The sequence below is a fragment of the Dicentrarchus labrax genome, unplaced genomic scaffold (assembly GCF_905237075.1).
Source record: "Dicentrarchus labrax unplaced genomic scaffold, dlabrax2021, whole genome shotgun sequence".
In the NCBI taxonomy this organism is placed as follows: Eukaryota; Metazoa; Chordata; class Actinopteri; family Moronidae; genus Dicentrarchus; species Dicentrarchus labrax.
In genome coordinates, this window is record NW_026136717.1 from 3,063,616 (window position 1) to 3,078,547 (window position 14,932).

Here is a 14,932-nt window from a genome sequence, read left to right on the forward strand (position 1 = left end):
AGAGTAGAAACCCTGACTTGTTCAGCTTTAAACTAGTGTTAACTTTAGCTGTTGGTCATATGTTAGCATTCAGAAAAATTCCCCTCATTCTAGTTTGACTCTGTGCTTCATATGAGGAAATGTATCAAATAAAGCATACGTATGTGATTTCTTTTGCCATTTGGAATTAAAATGAAGATCATCCAAATAGAATGTGTTTAACCCTTTGTTAGCATTTAGCTGCTACCGTACAACACCCTAAATTACCAAACCAAAATATGTCTCTTTCCTTTCTACTGCCAGTAAACCCTCTCATACTACAGTACACACACACACATCCTCACATTTTCCCCCACAGCGGGAACATAATGCAGTACAAGTGGCTTTACCCAACGCCCCTCCTCCCTCCCGCAGCCAGTGAGCCATATGGTCGATCACAGATTAAAAGCATTTGTTGTCCATGCCTGCCCCGCCCAGTGGATTACCAACCCACAGCAGCAGCATGAAGGGGAGGGTTGTGTGGGATGGGAGGGTTGTGTGGGATGGGAGGGGAGAGGAGGGGGTCATTTCTGTGGGCATTGCAGAGAAATTAGTTTCCTGTTTTAACTTGTGATCAGTTAAAGAAATGGTGTAACTTACCTGTCCCGCGCCAGCTTTGACCTTCAAATCAAACACACCCATAGCCGGGTCCGCTGGCTACCCTAATTAGATGTGTGTTTTGGCAGATGATGGCTGTTTGGAGAGGAGATTGGAGGAGACGTTAAGTAAATTACATCCAGGAGAAGGTTAATGAAACTAAAAAGGTTTGTTATGTGACAAAGTGTGGAAGGCCATGCCTAATTGTGTGTATTTTAACTAGTGATCGAGCCAAATGGTACAGTGTGTGTGTGTTTGTCATTTAGCATGAATGTGTGTGTGCACTCACTACAAATTTACATTTCAGAAAGTCATTTAGTCATAAATTGCCCCTTAAAATGTTTTTTCTTACAGCAAGACTACTCAAGATTTGAAAGATGAAATAACACATTCTTCCCCTTACAAATGAAAGGTTGAACTCATAAGCAATAAAACGCATCCTTAAATATACCCAGAAATTATGCTGACATTGCCTTATGTGGTGTAGTATGACCAGTAGCTTATGGTGGCTAATGTTCCCTAATGTAAATAGCAAACCTTACATACATACTGTTGTGTAACTGACATTAGGCGACTGAGTCAGTTTGCTGACTTTAGGACTCCTCTACTTGTCCTTCTGTTACACGTTTTAGCATGTGACAGGGGTACGTTTTAGTGGTTTTATCGCAATTATAAAACTGTGTTTTTTTGTTGTTGTTTCCTGCTTGTTGTCCCATTGCACTCGCTACGACCTGCAAGGGTTACTTGATTGACAGCCAAAGGCATCAATGGGCTACTTTGTAGTAGCCTTGCTTGCCTGTCTACGTGCTACAAATTTCTCAGTGAAGAAAAACAAAGCACCATTGTCCTTGAAAAATGAGTAAGATTTCACACAGCAAAGGGAAAAACATAGTAATACACAGAACCATCTGGGAAGTCACTGTCGGAAACTGCAAGGGCCAGGCACGTTTAAAAAATACTGGCAGATGATTGGATGAAACATCTGTCTATCACTATCTATTACAGGCAGACATAAATAAATCAGATCAACAAATCATAATACAGTCAAACTCTACTAAAGCCAGTTTTCCATCAAGAAATGCCTTCAGTGCCGTTCTTCGTTCTTCTTTCAATAAGGAAATACTCTCCAGTTCTGATAGAACTGATGTTAGCAGCATCTCTGCTAACCTATTTAGCAGCCGCCATTGTTGTTCGTGTTATTTAATTTGGTGTTCAGTATCTTGCTCAAGGATACTTCGACATGTGGCCGAAGGAGCTGGGCATCAAACCAACAACCTTCTGATAAGTGGACGACCCGCTCTGCCTCTGAGCCACAGCCGGCCAATGTTAAAACATTATAAGAGAAACAAACTGAATTAAGACTGGAAGCCAACCTCCATACAAAATATGACATTACACCCTTCATTAACATTCATGCAAATATTACTTATAACTTGTCAGATCTTTAGTCTCTGAGATACTTTTACCTTGTTAAACCAAACTGCAACTATATGGCCTGTGTTTGTGTGTGTGCTTGTGTGCATGTAAAATAATGCTGCTATGAAACATGACCACCTGCCTACACCCCGTTCAGATGTCCTGATATTTTCATAAGAGAAGCAGGTCGTTCTTCTCGCCTTACATCTGCAGTAGAGAACCAGACCCCAACATCATACACTGGTTTGCAGCTGAAGGCCATATACTATACAGCCTCACCTAACAGGCCTTGGCTGGAAATAATCAAAATGGTTGCTCATGCCCTAATCACCATCAGTTTAGATTTTCTGAGGACGTACAGTTTGTCAGCAGTTCCAGAGAAAGAAAGGTTTAGCTCTGTTTTTCCTCACACATTATTCAGTTTTCAGAGACTTGGTGGATATGTTATGTAAAACATGTCCTCTCCTCAACCTAAAAGCTTAGTGTGATCTTGTCAGATATTGTAAATGTCATGATCATGTGCTTGCTTACTCAGTTTATATTCACTCATTCATGGAAAACTCCAAAGCTGCTCTCTCATGTGGTTTCTGTGACTCTCTACAATGAGGAGTCTTTCTCCCTACGCTAACATATTCAGTGAATGGGAATTGTTTGGGTGATATTTTCCACAGTGAGAGTATTGTGTGAGTTGTGACCTAGAAGACTGCAAAGATAATGGGGACATTTACCTCCCTGATGTCATCAGACAAGGACACATACATGCGCACGAGATGAATACCAACATACACCAACATGTAGGGACCTGATAGATTCTATTAGACAGCATTAATCCTGTGAACCAATCAATTGCCATGAAAAGGTCTGTGTGACTTTAATTTGCATTCAGTCCAATTGAATCGATGCAGCTCTGCTCTGGGCTACAGTCTGACACACATCTGCATTAGCAAAACACCATGCCTGCTTCCATTAAACAGTCCATGACATAAGGTCTAGTGGTCACAATGCTGAAGATAAGTCACTTTGGGGGATAGACTAGTGTGAAAAGCCGGGTATGCCACCAGTAGGGGTCAATAATATCATGACCACCAGTACTCATATTTGCAGATTTAACCAGTCTGTAGCCAATCTGCTGTGCCAGACTTTAATGCCAGAGAGTGATAAGATTTCACTGTTTGCCCCTGTAGTGTTGTTGCATAAGGACAAAGCCACTCTTACTTTTTCCAAACAGTTCATGTTGGAGCTAGAGAAGCCCTTCAGCAGGTGTTCAGCAAGCATGCAGTAAAAAGCATGGCTTAGCTTTCAGTCTGGGTGAAGGCATTTAGGAAAAGGTCGCGTGGAGGCAGGTTACACTGGTTGTACATGTAACCTTAAAGGAGCCACACCACACAGTAAACATGGCAACCAGCAGGGGGATACACATTGACAGTATTATTTACCAGTGTATATGTACTAGAGTTAGGCTGATATTTATTTACTGATACTATTTTCAGCTCTTTCACTGTAGTAAGGAACTCTTGTCATACTCAGACAGTCAGAGAGGTTGATCATGTTAGTCAGACTGCAAATCCATCCAAATCAATCCATCTATTGCAGGCCAAAACAATGAAGTGAACATCTGTACAGACACTAGAATCACTGGAATTTAAGCCTGCAAAAATATACAGATTGTAACTTTTGGCCCCATTTATGCTTAAATCTGCAGTATGTGGATATAATCCACATGTGATTTAGCACATTTCCTGCAGAGTATCTGAAGATGTTTTTAACTGCCACAAACTCCAGAAGAATAGTAACATGTAAATACAAAACTGCTAATAATAGCTTGCTAGCTAACAACTATCCACCAACCAGTGGAGAGGATGACTGGCATGGACTACAATCATGACAATGAAGGCTAATCTGTCATTTCATTAAGTTCATGTGCCACTATCAAAGGGAAAAAGATCTTGGACTACCTACTACTACTGTAATAGCCTGGTTTTACCCACACCTCAGATTTATACTGCTATGTATGGTTAGGAGGGCTATTGAAGGGGACACGGGAGGGGAGTCCTGTCTTGTAAAGCAGAGATGTGAAATTGTTCAGCTGTGGAACTGCCTTGTTCAGATTCTAAAGGAAAGATCTTTATTTGGGCTAGAGCACATAGTCATCCTTGGACAACACGTTTCTGTAATATTTTCTGTTTCTGATTTACATTTTATCTCCAGAAACAATTTTAAGTGTGATATAAATATAGTCAAACAAAAACTACTACTGCTCCATAACCATAACAATGGAAAGAGAAGATCTGGTATAAACCAAAGCTCAGAAATGATCAAATGAAGAAAGTTTATTGCACAGAACTGTTTATAATATTGAATTTAAGGAGAGCTCAGAACTGGTACCTTCATGTACCTAGGCAGATATAAAGGAAGAGCAGTGTTTATGTGTTTATAGAAAATGCATTGCAATTAAGACAGAGAGTTCATATATGACATATTATATTATAACATAAAGATACATTTTGGTCATGAAAACAGGATCTTGAATTTGTGGAACTGTACATTATAATTTGTTGTGTATAGTATTGTAAGCATCGGCTGGGCACCACAGAATGGTGCAGGACACTCAAATATAAGATCAGTGATTAAAAATGTCTGGGGTTGTGCTCAGTGATGGCAGTTTGAGCTGATTGGAGAAACAATCTACCAATTCAGAGCTTCGTAGGCCAGACTGAGAACAGAAACATTACATTTGTGCATAGCTTGCTAGCTATAGTAAAAGGCAGGGACAGAAAAGTGGTGATATGAGTAATAAATATTAACAAAGAAATAACTATCAAATAGCCAGCAAGCTTTCTTTAATATCAAATAGCTAATGTTTGCAGTGGCAGCTCCAAAGCTTTAGAATAGCCTTCTGCTTTACTACTTTTCTACATTTTGAAGACAATACTCAAGTTGTACATGTTTTCAATTGCTTTTGGTTGCTCTTAGTGGATTTTAGTATTTCATAATCTTTTATTTTATATTTTTCCTAAATGTTCTATTCTGTGTCTGTTTTACATTTGTATAAATATTTGATATTGCTTTACAGTGCTTTCATTGTAATTTATTGGTGTTAATGAGCCTTTTTACTACAATTTCAATGTCCTTTATCTGCTATCGATGTGCGGTGCACTTTAATTACACAGCACTTCAGTACAGCACTTTAGTCTCCTCTAGTTGTTTTAAACGTGCTATATAAATAAACTTGATTTAATTAGATTTGATTTTACAATCCAGTGTAAATCTGACGTTGTGTCAGTCTGTTGAAGTATTGGTCACAAGACAACATTGGCTGTCTTTGGGCAGGGGTACGATTGAGGGATAAAACTGGAAAACTGCCCTTATCTCAAGATATATATGAATATTTTGTAATATCATTTTGGGTTTCAATGGAGAGTTTATTTGGAATATAAAGTGTCTGATTTGATGAACACTGCATATGATTACAAATGATCTGCACATAATAGGCCTCATATCAGTCCATGATTAGTGAGTCTGTGATGCCCCCTCCCCCTTCCTGTTTTGGCATGCTGCCCTATGCCGACCACCCTCTCTCTGCTCCCTCTCTACATGCATAGCTGGGCTGGTGGGTGTAAAAATAGCCTGTTTGGTGGAGTGAGGAGGGGGTGTTGGTCAATGGTCAGAGGGCTGGAATTAGCAATGAGGAAGAGCTAGCACTGTGCTGGCAGTGATAACAGGACAACAGGTCCAGTCAAGTGGTGCAACAGGGACAGGAGCGCTGAGGCTGAGGCCAAAGGGAAGTGATGTTGGGCCGGACTGAGGGGCCCCCCTCTGGATGGTAGCCTGTAAGGTTTTTAGGGGGAGGGTAGGGGAAGTAGGGGCAGGGAGTGGATTATCAGAGTGATTAGATGCACTCACTTAGATTCCTTTACGTTCTGATGGGATAGAATTGTAAACGTTGCACCATGGGCAACGCGGCCATGTGTAAGGTGTGTGGCTCAGACAAGGGCCTGAGGACCACCGGGAGCCAGTCCAACCTGGACCAGAATGCTTTGCCAGACTACTACTGTGTGGAGCATTTTCCTGTGCAGCCTCTACTGATGCTGGTAAGAGCCCACACTGGCAGGTGCAGCAGACACTTTCAGGAAACTGGGACGCTCCTGAAGTGCTCTTTTGGGGTATTTTAGGAGATTTTTCACAGATGAGAAGGTTTTAACTAAGTTAAGTTTTTTAAAGCATAAACTTTGAAGCAGTTGGAAGTCAGTGTCAGCTCTCGCATTTAAATCCACAGAGTTATTTTTGTTTTGTTTATAGTCTGGATGTGAGGACTGTCTCTGTCACTGACAGGGAGCTCACATTAGCTGCCTTTGCACTGAGCTGGTACATTTTTCTGTCTTCAATGAAAGCATGTGTATAGTGCTTTGGACTTATATTCTGACTTGATTTCTGCCTTGCAATACAGACAGATGGTTCAGGTGTTTAGGGTTTGAGCTGTTTGAGGAGCTTGTGTGTGTGTGTGTACTAATGTAAGTGGATGTGGGGTGGGGTGTTACCTCTCCTCTCCCTCTAAAGGCCAGTGTGACATTTTTTGTTCCTAAAGTATCTCTGCACAGCAGCGTGTAGACTCTTGTGACTAATTTGAAAAGAGGTGTAATGACTTTAGCTTCTGCTTCTGGGAATACAAGGCAAAAAATATCACTCATTTAGTCTGAGTGCTGAGTCTTAATGTAAAAATATATGTCAGTGGGCCAGTGGTATTTTGTTTGTATCTAAATGAGGTTTCTCGACATTTAAAGCAGGTCAAACACTGACACAAAAATTACAGTGTATGACCAGCTTTAAAGGTCCAGTGTGTAACATTTAGGAGGATCTATTGTGGAATGGAATATAATATTCATAGGTATGTTTTCATTAGTGTATAATCACCTGAATATAGGAATCATTGTGTTTTCATTACCTTAGAATGAGCTGTTTCTATCTACAGAGGGAGCAGGACTTTTTCTGCATGGCGGAGCCCGCCATGTTGAGCCTCCGAAAAACCAAACACTGGCTGTAGATAGGGCTTTTTGCATTTTTTGTGAGTATCGTGGTCTTAGTTTCTCCTACATGCTTGGAGGGGGTGTTGCAATCAGTAACTACACCACTAGGTGCTACTAAATTCTACACACTGGTCCTTTAATATGTCTTTCGAGTAAATTTGAGTGTGGGAAATCAATCTACAAACCTATAGCATACCTAATTCAAATGGTCAGCAGTAATGGGAACATTACCTGAATAATAATTAACTAGCTAAAGCATGCAAAAGCTACATTCCGACTAAGTAAGATACAGTTCAAAGTAAACTTGAGGTCTTGTGCTGATCTGGTATAAAAAAAAGTCAGTTTCTTCCAGCTTTACATTTACTCAAGCTGTCATAAATCATTTCACCAATTTGTAGTCCTGAAAAAGTTGTAGTGTATATTTTACCTGACGTAACTGAGGGACTGGCACAGGAGAGTGCAGACTACTGTAATTGGACTGTGTGTAGGAAGAGGAGGCTGTGACCTGACAGCCTGCAGTGACCCCTGGCAGCATCGGATCCAGCTGAGCTTCTATTATCTTGTAGGCTGAGAGGAGAGAAGCAGTGTGACAAATAGAGCTGGACTTCATTGGATGTTTGCATGTGTGTGGTGAAGTCAGACATATTGACCCTTTGCCATCAGTTTTCTGACTCTGCACTCTCCTGGACACACTTCTACTGTCTGTCACACTGGCTGCTAAACACGTGAGTGGATGATTACTGTAGGGTTGCAGCAGTATACGGATACCATGCCAACCATGGTATGAAAATAGTCAGTTATCATAGCATGTACATTTCCTTATCCACGGTATTGAATACTACCATATCAGTGTTCTTATATTAGATTTTTAGATTATTATTAAAAAAAATTAAATAAACAAATTCTAGTGTTAAAGGTTACGTTTCATGTCTGTCAGGTAGTAATAAAATAATAATAATAAAATTATAAAAACCTTCTGTTTTTATTCCTTTAAATCTATTGTCAGAAATATAATATAATATTAATAGGTATGTTTTCATTAGTGTATAATCACCTAAATATAGATATCGTTGTGTTTTTGTTAGTCTTAGTATGAGCTGTTTTTATCTACAGAAGGTGCGGCCACCATGTTGAACCACCATGCTTCTACAGTATCCCAGAAGGGACAAACCAAACATGGACTCTAGATAGGGTCGTTCCTGTTTTCTGAGCGTTTTGCAGCCGCTGTATGTTCTCCTTTGCGCTTGGAAGGGGAGATTGAAATGAGGGAGTTGCAACCTGCGACTGCACTGCTAGATACTATTAAATCCTACACACTGGTCTTTTAATGGTCATTGAAACTGATAATAATAATAATAATTGCGTTATACTGTGAAACCGTGATATTTTCTGAGACGTTTGTCATACCGTGAAAATAGCGTTGCAACCCTAGATTACAGAAATGACCTGCTCTTTAGGGATGGGAATTCCTAGTGAGAATGTGATAGAGGAACAAAGACGGGATACATCAATCAGTCTCTACTCTAGACGGATAAAATATGGTCTCAAAGTTATATCAAGGGATCATTCTTGGGTTCCAGTTTTTATAAATATGAGCCAACTTCAGCATCATCCCAGCTAGCATAAATGAGTCCACAAATACTGTTATAATAAGTTTTGTGGGAATTGTTGTGGTATTTTACTACCTGGTTACAATCGCTCAAAAATGTAGCTATATGTGCCTGATCACTATTTCCTGCATCATGTTTGTGTCACTCGTGTTGATTTGTGACAGTGAACCCTTCCATCTCCTCTAAAGACACATCCCACTCGCGTCCTGTTTTGGACATGGTCTATTCTGGAGAGCTCTACGTCTTGACCAGTGACCCACTCTCACACTGATATATCGTAGTCATGCGCAGCAGAGAAACTTTCCACTTTCAGCAGATGAATGTGAAAACATCCTTCTAGTGTCAGACTCTGCACAGACACCATTCAAACATTCCACTGTAGGAACACAGATTTTTGACTAATGGGGGGGGGTTAAATATCTGTGAGATGCATTTGAAAAGGTATTTGTTTAAAAGTCAGATTGTGGAGTTTTAATATCTGTTCTGTATCTCTGTCAGAATAGTGTGAAAAGAGACATTATATTGAATAAACAATGACTATATCCCTTACATAATATGTATGACATAATGTACTGTATATGTATAGTATGTTTACAGTATATATATATATATATATATATATATATATATATATATATATATATATATATATATATAAAAGATACAGCTGTAGAAACCACTACATCAGAATCAGAATCAGAAATACTTTAATAATCCCAGGGGGAAATTATTATACATATAATACATTGATTCTCCCCCAGCCGTATACATTTATATCTAAATGTATCTGAAACTAAAAATCCTTCAGGTCCTGCACTGATCCACTGTATGTTAATAGGTCCACAGGGACAGCTCTGATTGAGTGCAAACAGCCAGGGGCCTTATCCAAGTGGTCTTCCAAGGCTGGATATCACTGTATTCAGATCAGCTGACATTAATCATAATGGTAATGAAGGGAATGGAAAGGGGACGTTAAGGTGGTGTCTATATCAGGACATACTTTAGTTCCAGTTATGTCAGCTTAATGATAAGGATAAGATAATGAATTAGAACAGGCTATTAATAGCCTACTCTGCGTGCATGGTCTGTATTATGTGATTATATCATTAATATGAAAACCTCACACCTCCATGTATGAAATAAAAGCAGCTTTTTATTTGGGTTTTGGAGGCTGTAATGATATTGGTTGCACGGATCGAAGTGTTGTTGTAATCTAAAAACAGTGGGTGTGTTCATGTACTAATGTGTGCAAGGCGACCCAAAGGAGCTTTTAATATCAGAAACACACACAAACAGAGCGGGAGAAGTGCAGTTGCTAGTAAACACAGATACTGTTATTGCGTCCTGACTAGAAATAGAATGTACTCCTTCAATCATATAAGTGCACAGCTGCAACTTACGTATGTGTATATTTATTCTTACTCTTAAAATGTCCTCTTTAAACTATTCCTTAGGATAGAAAAGTTTGGATTAGATTTATGTAATGATTAATGGTATAGGAAGTAGCAGTTTAATGGCAGATGAATGTGTTTAGTTATTGGTATACACACTGGGACTCAATTTAATTTTCAGTTCAATTGTAGTTATCTCTGCATGCTTTTCATATAGAGATTGTAGTCCTCATAAAATTACTTACAGGAACCCAGCACTTCCCACCATGAGCAAGCATTTGGAGACAGTGGCAAGGATAAACTTCATTGGGTGAATATTAGTTATTGGATGCAGTAGTCTACTCCATGGTAACAACTGGCGTAAAGCTGTATGGCTAACGTTAATCATCCAGCAGATACAGACCAACATTAGCATTTATTTGGAGTCGTGTTTCTGGCCACTTGACAAACATAAGTCCAATAGTCACACTCATTTTACTATTTCTGGTTTCTCTCCACCAACTCCTGAGGAAAATATAATATATATATAATAGAATAAATATGGCACTTTGGCTGCTAAAGGTTCTACTGTAATGTTCTTTTATTTTTATGTACCTTTATATTTCTAAAAAAATGTCTGCTGTTGTTGGAAATGAGACTGAACCACTGAGCAGTGAAAGTTTAAGGGCTTTAAAACCAAATTAATAAGCTCCAGAGTAGGCTAACAATTTTCTGAGATGAATGTAGTTTAAGGGTTAGCGTGGCTCCAGTGGTCTATCCTAAGACTCCAGCATACGACAGGCTACTTGGTATTAATACACTAATAACTTCTTCTAACAAGTTAGCCATGAGAACAATTAGCTATCATTTATTTAGCATTAAGCCAATATTATATAGATATCAGACTACTACGCATCAGTATTAACATCCCATTCCCTCTCTATCTGCTTAAGGTTTTTATATTTATACAAAATATAATTCATGTTACCTAAAGACTCTATGACTCAAATATGACCAAAAACACATCTTAACCATGAATGTGTGAGCTTTTTAAATGTCAGTTGGCTATGCTTCTTCACTGTGTGTGTGCTTTAAAGTCATAAAACAGTGTGGTGACAGTGTGTGAGCATCGTAACTCCCCATTTGCTACAGAGTTTATTTTCTTTATCCAGATCTTCTGTGGGATATTTTGAGACATAGCAGGGAAAGGTGTAATTACTAACATTAATGAGGGCTGTTCCAGCTGTTGCATGTTTGCACACTGACACGGCTTAATGAGCCAATTAAATGGACCGGAGTTAATGTTGTTAGTTACACCTGTGCTTTACCTGCAATAACTCACATTGTGTGTCATGGTAAATGTCTATTGGATTTGAACACGACAGTTCATTCCTGACCTTGGAAGCAGCCGTTTGACAAAACAGTCTCAACTCACGGTCTACTCACTGGCTTTCTCTAGAGCTTTTAACCACAACACACAGCCTTCACGGACCGTGTTTAAGATTATTTTGACAAACTTCTATTCATTAAGCCAAGAATTAACTTTCACACACCAAGCTCAGCACAGGAGGGGGTGAAAGAACTCAGGATAGAGGCCATGGAAAGCGGCCCAACTCCCTACGTTGATGGAGGCTGTTGAGACGCGGTTGAAAGCTGGTTATTGGACCTTGAGTTAGATCTACTGGCTTGTTTTAACTTGAGGCAGCAATAATTTCATTCTATCTTAAAATCCAAACTATTCTTAATGGAGATATATGTGCTAGTTGGATCCATGCTAACATTTAGCATACACAATGTTAGCCTCTGTGATAGCCTTCTACAAGTAAGAAACTTGATGGATTAGCGTGGGAGCTACTATCACTCAATATAAGTGCTAACACTAGTTAGACTGGAGAGGATTTCTGTGTCGCTAATACTTGCTAGCAAAATAGCAAACTACTAATTGGTACGTTGTCAAAGAAGTGTAGAAGAGTAAAGACTGAGGGGATATTGGTTTGGAGGAAGGGTATTAGTGTGTGTGTGTGTGTGTGTGTGTGTGTGTGTGTGTGTGTGTGTGTTTTCTTCTGTGTCCACACATTTTGTCATTTTGTGCAAAATGCTCTCAAAAGGCAATCTGCACTGCCTGAGGTGATGACTCATAACTCATGATTTTGTCTTCCAGAGGATTTTGATTACACACACACACACACACACACACACACACACACACACACACACACCTTCCAGTATCCAGTATACCTTGTATAGATGACACACTGATGCCTCCGCGTACCGCTGTGTTGATAGACAGTTCTAAAGGAAGCGGCAGCCTTCATGTTTTTTGTGCTTTACTAGCTCTGCTGACAGACAGAAAGCCTTGTTGTCATGGTTACCTCCAGAGAGGGCAGTGCTTGTCTCCGTGGTAACTGGGAGGGGCAAGGATGCTCCCAGCCTGGGCAGTGGTGTCTCAATGTGTGTGTGTGTGTGTGTGTGTGTGTGTGTGTGTGTGTGTGTGTGTGTGTGTGTAGGGGTGTGGAGGATTGGTCTGCATTATTAATGAAGCTCCTTGCACTCCACAGATAAAGTCAGAGACTCTGTAAATGAATGTTTGATGTAATGTGTTGGTGGAGCAGCTTCAGGACTGTGCTTTGTCACGCTTGGCAGGTTTGATTGAGTCATGAATAATGTGTCTAGATGTAAGGAGCAACAGAAGCAGGGATAGATTGTTATGGTAAGGACACATATAATGCAGTTATATATGATAGATACACATAATGCAGTCAGTCTCATTGGGGATATTTTTTCTCATTTCTCTTGACTAACTCCTTTCTAAAATGTACTTTTTAATAGTGGTTAAAAAGACAGAAAAGCAATGACCTTCATTCCTTTGTTTACTTTAATTTTTTATTTCTGTTCCTATTTATCCCCGACTCATGCCAAACATGACCTTCCTGTAACTGTAGGCCTTTTAAAGCAGCTTTTCTCATCTGCGCAGCACATTGAAAACACTTCCCCATCAAAGAGAGTGACACACTGACTAAGCTCCTTATAACCAGGAGTTATGAAACTATTTCTGTAGGTTGCTGGCTGCCACAATTCTCTCATTCTCTCCAATGTTAAGTGTTTTTCATTAAAAAGCCCCACTTGTCTGAGAGTCCTGTTGGTCTAAGTGTCACTATAGCAACCCGCCAGTCGCACAACGATGATTAGGGCAAGGTCTTGCATAATGTGACTCGGCGGCTCTGGAGGGAATGTGAGGATAGTATCAGACAGGCTTCATTGTGGTAATGGTTGCTTTGTGCAGTGCTGCTAGAAAACAATGCTCACCCTGTACCAACATGTGTGACGCTGTATGAACAAGTCCTTCCAGGACTCATTAGAGGTATTTTCTATTTTATTGTGAATAAGAATCCTTATTTTTTCCATGAGTTCAGTCTTTATTAATCAGCCTGGGGGGTAACTGACATGTCACAGCAGCACAGAGACAAGCCAAGAGATAAGAAAACAGATGCAGAACTGTTTGACATTTGGACAGACATTTTTGAAAGCTGTATACAGTATGTAGTCCTCCAGCAGCCATGATATGTCAACTATAAGTTTATAGACATAGTTAGGAATTCAATATACACTATGCTATAATTAAATATATAGTGTTATATATAATAAATGTGCAGTATATGTAATATACTCAAAATAGTCTCAGAACTGTGTCTCTATTTTCAATATAATTATTCCAGTATATATAGTTCCTACTATGGAAAAAAAGGGAACTTATAGACCTGTAAAAGAGAGATAAAGATTATTTAGACATTTTTCACAATTTTTTCAATTTAATAGGAAAATAATAGACTGATTAATCGACAATGATGAAAACTCTTGGATAATCTGAAAAGTTCCTTTTTATATTATAGATCGACATTGCACTGTAACAGTATAGAATACCACCTCAGTAAATCTAAAAAAGATCCTGGTGTTGATTTGACAAATGCAGATGGAAAATTGTGCTGCATTTTTTAATGATGGTGAGTTCTTATAAGTTCCCAAATTCCCCAACACACAACCCAATCAGGTGACCAGGTGTTCAGCAGAAATGGCCATGTACTGGCTCATGTGAGGTGTTGCAGTTAAGTGCAGCACACATCGACCGTATCGCATCATTTGATGTGCATCTGTTGATGCCCATCACAAAGACACACTCTTGACTACTCAGTAGCTGGCATGTGCCAAACATGTGGGATCAAGTTGATGCTTTTCTGAGTTGATGCATGTCAGTACCAGGAAATCCGACATATCCTGACAGTTGACCACATTGGCTTGTAATTCATGTCAAGATGCTGCTGGTGTTTACTGCCCTTTAGAGTTGTGGCTTGTGTTGTTTCAGTTCAAGGGATCAGACTCTTCAGTGTGATCACTTCATTAGAGCACTCTGACATTTTAGGAAATCCTCCTGCTTGATGTCTTATCCTGAATCAGATAAGAAGATTGATATCAGAGTTATTTCTCTGTAGTACAGCAGGTTCAGCCTACAGCTAGACTGGAAGCAGGGTGAAAAAACTGAAAGTAATGCCATGTACAGTAGTACCTATAGTACAATAGTACCTTATCTGATGCTAAAGCTCTCAAGGAGCAGGGTTGGAACACAGAAAGGGCTAAGTGGGGAACTGCCACATCCTTCCAAAAGCCCCATTTATTGCATTTAAATGATTGGTAAATGAGTACCCCTGCATTATTAAATGCTGTATGCCCAAATGCTGTTGGCCAGGTATGTGCACACATACAAGGAATTTTACATACACAGAACATCAGACAACAATCACAACAAAATAGACATAAACTACTATGTACAGTAGACAAGTGTTACCACAAACAAGTGGTCAGTAGGGGCCCCCATCAAATTTTTGCCCCTGGGCCCCCTTCC

The 14,932-nt window shown here is 39.5% G+C and overlaps 1 protein-coding gene across 25 annotated transcripts in view; it reads left to right on the forward strand.

Annotated features, from left to right (window-relative positions):
* Positions 1–14,932, forward strand: part of ank2b (ankyrin 2b, neuronal) — a 194,631-nt gene that overhangs the window by 107,532 nt on the left and 72,167 nt on the right. For 22 of the 25 annotated variants that reach the window (XM_051428984.1, XM_051428996.1, XM_051428997.1 and 19 more), the window contains exon 1: positions 5,967–6,122. The exons of the other annotated variants lie outside the window; for them this stretch is intronic. In XM_051428984.1, the coding sequence (XP_051284944.1) occupies positions 5,982–6,122 (141 nt within the window). In that variant the 5' untranslated portion in view covers positions 5,967–5,981. Of the gene's footprint in view, positions 1–5,966; positions 6,123–14,932 lie in introns of those variants that run through there. 25 annotated transcript variants of the gene reach the window in all.